Source organism: Rhipicephalus microplus, chromosome 1, assembly GCF_043290135.1.
Source record: "Rhipicephalus microplus isolate Deutch F79 chromosome 1, USDA_Rmic, whole genome shotgun sequence".
Taxonomy (NCBI): domain Eukaryota; kingdom Metazoa; phylum Arthropoda; class Arachnida; order Ixodida; family Ixodidae; genus Rhipicephalus; species Rhipicephalus microplus.
This window is the reverse complement of record NC_134700.1, coordinates 131,938,351-131,944,720: the sequence shown is the minus strand read 5'-3', so window position 1 is coordinate 131,944,720 and position 6,370 is coordinate 131,938,351. Positions and strand designations below refer to the sequence as shown.

At 44.8% G+C, this 6,370-nt stretch overlaps 1 protein-coding gene across 1 annotated transcript in view; it reads right to left on the bottom strand.

Moving 5' to 3' along the window:
* Positions 1-3,458: 3,458 nt before the first annotated feature.
* The window catches only part of LOC142798476 (uncharacterized), a 55,252-nt gene continuing 52,340 nt past the window's right edge, over positions 3,459-6,370 (bottom strand). The window contains exon 15 of the mRNA XM_075887381.1: positions 3,459-3,539. Coding sequence (XP_075743496.1) covers positions 3,522-3,539 — 18 coding nt within the window. The 3' untranslated portion in view covers positions 3,459-3,521. The remainder of the gene's footprint in view (positions 3,540-6,370) is intronic.

The window sequence follows — 6,370 nt, the reverse complement described above, 5'->3', positions numbered from 1 at the left end:
GCTATGGAATTCCTGAAGGCTAATAGTTCTGTAATTAACTTGCCGGAGTCATGCGTCTTCTTTTCAACTAAGCGCGCAATTGCAACGTTCCAAACAGAAGAAAAGGTCACTTATCTGTGTATTGCAGATGACAACGTTGCTGTACCTCCGAGGTCCAGCATAGCTGTCAGGGTAAGAAGCAATGTGTTTCGTGACCATAACGGGCTCGCTGATAGCAACACTGCGCTCATGCTCGAAAAGGGAATATGCACGGCAAGGGGCCTTGTGCATCTTCCTGGCGAATGTGCTGACTTCTTGCTAATAAACGTTTGGAATTAATTACAGCAGCTTGCGAAGGGAACCATCATTGCATGTATTCTTGACTTCGTTCAAGGTATGAATCTGAGCATCTCTGAGGCGTCACCACCTGATTTCCAAGACGTGGATTCTGTACTAGAATCCATTGACATAGACCAGTGACTGTCACCAAGCCAGAAGAGACCAATAGAAAACCTCGTAGGAGAATTTGTCGCGTGCTTTTCAACGTCATTTAATGTGCGGCGAACGCCTATTACGAAACACCGCATCATTCTCAACGAATCAGTCACATCCATCTGCCAGCACCCCTAGAGGGTGTCACTAAAGGAAAGATAAGCTATCCAAAATCAGGTCCAAGAAATGCCCCAAGACGATGTAACTCAGCCGTCGACGAGTCCTTGGGTATCACCAGTACTGAATCATGTACATAATGATTTCCATCACACGGTATTCCTGATCTCGCGGGTGTTTCATTCTCTTAATATGCACCAAAATCATTAAGCCATGCAATAGCGCCTCACAAAGGTGAATGAAAAGTCAAAGGTGAAACTCATCCCATGTAGGCCTTGTGCGTCTTAATATGCGTCCGAAAGCTTGAGTGCTTCGCATTTTATTGATTACCATCGTGCTCGGGGTCTACCATAATTCTTTTTGTTTAAAAACTACTCCGTCGCAAACACTCTTAACATCAACCATCGGCGAATGAAATATCATATGTGGCATCGTTCATTCTCTGCGAGATATTCGAATGAGCTCTACATAGCCGCGTCACTACCTGGCATCTCCACCTATCTGTTGAGGCCTAAGTGTAAAATGGCATGCATATGGGAAGTTTCATTCGAATGAGACTCTTATTAAAATCACTTCTCTCATATACTTATAGTTGTGAAAGACGTGGCAATATCTACGCGTCAACTCCACGAGAAATGTTCTATTGCTCACGTTCACAGCAAAAATGCATGGCCCCTGGAAAGCGGTTGCTCGAGGTGAGCGCAAGGCAGAAGACATCGAGCTGGTAGAGTTCTAGGTGCTTAGTTTGCGCGTAGCGCTTGCACTGTGCATTCTCGGCGTTCAGCTGCATCAACTTGAGCAGCGCCCATGGAAAGGCAAATGCCGGAAGTGGACACAGCGAAAGTGGCACCCAGCGTGGAGCCTGGATGCCCCTAGTCAAGTCCAGCGTTGTCACGACCAGGTACACGAATATGGGTGCCGAGCCTGTGGCACCAGTAAGCGGAGAGTCATCACAAAGTAAAGAACTTCAGATTTACAAAAAATCGTCGCAAAAATTTTCCCTGACATTTTATGAGCGCTTTCTATAACTATAACTTCGTCCAGTACTGGGACAGTTCATGCTTCACAGCATGTTCACTGTTACAATCTGTTCAAAGAAGGTTGCCCGACTGAATACAGCAACTTGTATACCGAGAAATGACCTATATATCTTTGAACAAGATAATAAAATTGTCTTCACCTGCATGCTAGTTGTAAAATATTCAGGCCACTAGGAACACATGTCACATTGGCTTGCGATCGTAAATATTTACGATCGTAGTTACGTTTGCGATCAAGTAAAAAATATTCTCCACTCAACTTGAGCCCGCGAGCTCAAACCTAACGGCACACCAATATTTAGTGCTGGTGCTTGTTTCAAATTTTGGTTACTTCGAGCGTAATAATCTTTTAATTTATTCACTTTTACAGAAAGTCAAGCTCTGTAAAAAGAGACCGATCGCCATTATAGCTTGACAGCTTGTGTGAAATGTATTTTATATAAGAGCTATAACAATTCGCATGTTTATAGTCTTCACGTAGCGCAGCAATACTTAAGGTAGCGCACACGTTTACCTCCGAAAAAGAAGAAGAGTGCTGTGACTGTGAAAGCTATCGTGGAACTGTTAGCAAAGGAGGCGACCAAATACGCAGTGCTGATTCCGACCACCGAAAAGGCCAGAACAACGGAAAGGGCCCCCGCTGCAATGTTTCGAGAACAGAAAACAGTAAACAAAACAATCCAGTGCAGTGAAACATGCTTAGAAAACTACGTTATGTGCTCAAAAAGACAAATACGAGCTCTTTTGTTTTTAAATAATAAAGTACAACAGTCTACGCAAGAAGGCCTCTTTGTCCTATGACATTGAAAATGTTATTGTAGTCAAAGATACAGTGCATAACTAATTAATTAGGCTCCGCACAAAGCATGCAAATAAAAAATAAATAACTTGACCTGCTTTCATGAAGGCAGTACTTCAGTTAGTACTATTTAAGATGGATGCGCCGCATTGGGTAACATATTGGATATCGCGTTCAGCACGAGCGCATTTTAATAACAATTGCAGCGTACAAGCTGTTTCCTTAAGAGTGAGAGTAGTAATACCATGACAATTTTCGCCCCGACGTTTTACGAATTCTTTCATACCTTCATAAGGAACTGATTCAAATAAGCAGGTTTTAAAGACACAGACGCTTCTGTGCGCAAAAAAAAGCACGTTGCTTATACTAGTGTGTTTTCCGATAACGTACAACTAAGTCCAATTCCAATAGTAGATGTGATTCCTACGCTCTGAGTGTAGGAATCAAATTCCAATGGCGGATTGGAAGCGTGAGTTGTGTGTTCCAATGCCAGATTGAGAACAACCGCATATCACGGATTGCTCCGTGGAGGAAGAATTTTCGCTCCGCCGAACTCGGAGGATTTGAGACTACAAGTTCAAGTGACGTATTCTGTGCGCCCGCCTTTCATCCAATCACCGATGGGTGTCCGGAAAACGCTTCGCACTCCCTCGCACGCTCTCGTGCTCCCTCGCTAAATTCCCGTTCACCGACACCTCCCGTCGAAACGCGCGCGTTCCAATCGCAGATTTGGCAAGCGCAATCCCGCTCGAATCTGCCCGCCTCATTCGCAATCCGGCTCAGCACTGGTGATTTGCCGTTTAAATTCATCATGACGGTGTTCTATGAGGTTGTCTCTATGACGCTGTTGGATCATCGCAACGCCTCCTCTATTTTGTTAGCGCCGCCAGACGCGCCCTATCCAGCCATTTCCCACCTTCTCCTCTTGCTCTTTCCTGCTCATGCCCACTGTCCAGCCATTGCGTGTGCTTTGCGGTCATGGGGGAGAGAGACCCTCATGCAGTGAATCACGACGTAAATTATAAGAAGTAATTTATTGTTCAGTTGCGTATGCATCTGTGGGGCGGCGTCTTGCATTCCTCGTGTTCACAATGTTAGCGGTCACCCTGGCTCTGTAAAAGATACGGTGTTTTCAGATAGCATGTCGCCATTCATGGCGCTATGTGTGCATTCAATGGGGAAGCGTCACAGCAACGCTGCTGCATGCGCTGACTTTAGGAGCGCTGTGATACAGCGGAGGCATTTCTTCAAGCCACAACCTTGGAAAGAGCCTAAATGAACAAATCTGACAGACGTATGATATTGGAGTGGAATACACGTCTACTGCATCTTCGGGTGGAAGGTTCTGGACGCTCGTGTGACGCGGGCAGCGCTACCCCTCATATAGCGCCACATCACACCCACTTCCTGAACTAAGGCGGACCGATGGCGTCCGTAAAAAGAAATCAAAGAGGGGTTGAAATTTAAGAGACATTTAAAGAAATGAAGCAGATGTTGAATCATGGAAACTTCATGCAAATGATAATTGGGTTGCTAAAGCTCGCATAAATATAGCTGCAGATTAGAAGTGATTATGTGTGCCCGGTGCTTACAAGTCTATTATCCTCCGATACTATGTCATGTGCAGATAATAAATATTAAATAGATATTTCCAAAAACAAGTATCGAGAAGTGTTTGTTTACAATATCACTAACAGCAGCAAAACAATACTGATAGCATTGTTAGTAATATTTTCTCGCCTTTAGCGCTGCAAAACCACAATAGGATTATGAAACATGCCTTGGCAGAGGGCTCCAGAAATGTTGACAGTGGGGTGCTTCAGCGTGCATCATCGTAGCGCATTGCAGGAGCTTCCACAAGTTCCCCTGCATTCAAATGCAACCACCGCCTTTGGGATAGAACCCTCGACTTTAAGATCAGCAGTTTTTATTTGCAAGATCACACCCGTTTGTGACACGTTGCAGCTAGCAGACTTTTCAATGTTAATATTGCACTTCCTTCTCGGTACTGAATACGCTTATTGAAACAAGGGTGATTACAAAGCTTTTGAATGGTCTACAGAGAATCGCACCTAATAACTCTACAGGTTGCTCGCACAGTTGCTCGCCCATTTGGCTGGAGCGTTTGCTTCCAGCTAATAAGCAGTCAATTGTGATGACCTCTATAATTATTTCTGTAGTTATTCTTTCTACGCATCTAAAGATACCTTTCGCCACATTACAGAGTGCCTGTCTTTCTGTCCGCGTCTAAATAGTGCGCTCTCATTTCAAAACAGTCATTACAGAGAACGCCGCAGGTAGTACGCACATACGGAAAGAAGCGGTCATCTATCATTTGAAAAGAGAAAACATGTTTGTCCCGTAAAATAAAGAGACTTCTTTATAGCACTGTAAAGCACGCAATCCATCGATGAAAGTTTTTTTGTGATCTCTAACACGATTGCCCCGCTGAGCTAGTCTAGTGGCTAAGGTACTCGGCTGCTGACCCTATGGTCGCGGGATTTAATTCCAGCTGCGATGGCGGCGAAAATGCTGTTGGCTCGTGTGCTCAGATTTGGTTGCGCGTCAGAGAACCCTATGTGGTTGCAATTTCCGGAGCCCTCTACCACGTCGTCCCTCATATTCATATGGTGGTTTTGGAAAGTTAAAACAACACAATTCATACAACTCTTACAAGAAGTCCTGAAATAAGAATCCTCGCCGTTCTTTTTTTTTTCCTAATAAAAGGTTTTCATCATCTTACAAGGTTTTTATATCTACTGGTACGAAAACACGTGCGTATGCGTGGTAAACGCATTGTAGCTGAAAGCGTTGTCAGCCACTAAGCTTCTCTAGCAGACTTATCGAAAGTACCAGATTTTATGGTCAACAGAACGAAAAAAAAGCATATACGTTTAAGTGAGAACGTTGGTACTGAACTCATCGTACTGCTATGTGGGCCTTCTACGGCCTTTTTGCCTGTCTTTCTTCTGGTACGAAGATGACAAAGGAGCAAATAAGTAGTTCAATCGCGCTACAGTAGTGCGTAGCGCCATTGAAAAACAACGCAGCAAAAGCATGATATAATCAGGACGAGCCTCCCTTCAGATGGCAGGATGCGTTTTACTCACGAGTAATTATAACGTTGGATAGGCTTCATGCCTCGATTCAGTAGAAAGGAGCAAATATGTTACAGTAAACTGTGGTCAACGCATTTCACTCACCTTTCCAGCCTGCAATTTGGCATGAATGACGCAAACGTGCAAATGAATGTACCGAGTGAGTTTCATTGAAATCCACTAACCTTGAAAAATCAGTGGAGTTGGACTTTAACGCAGCGTAGTGTGCCTCGTTTCGCTCATGTGCCTCCGCTGCGCGCATCGAGGAACTCTACCGCAGCGCCTCCAAAATCGCACTTACCAACTTTCTTGTGCACAATATAAAAAACGCCTTGTTCACTCTTTCCAGACGAAAGACTATCCTCTTTCGACATTTAAAGTGAAACACGCAGATACAGGGCCAACTTTAGTCCACAGGCCCCTTCGCGCTTGTTCTATACATTGTGAACCGGAACTCGACGTTACCGTTTATCTCTGCAGACAGGTCGTACTGCACGTTCAGCATTACCCCCACGAAGCTCCATGCCAGAGCGTACACGCATAGGTCAAAGGCCAAATTCGCTGCCCAGAACAGCAAGGGCGAGACGCCGGCCATGAGCTGGAAAGTCAGTACGCCACCGACACGTTCGGAGCTCGGTTGCAGTGCCATTGGGGCTATGCAAAGAGCCGCGCCCAGAGGTATGAACACGGCTCGCACAAACATTGGTAGAACCACAGAGAGTGCGTCACGTTTCGCCGCCTTAGAAAAGTCCATCAAAGGTCCCATGGTACTCTGCATCAAATTACATGACATTTAGCAGACGTCTTTATATATGTCATGTTGGTTAATTCTAAACGTCTCGAGA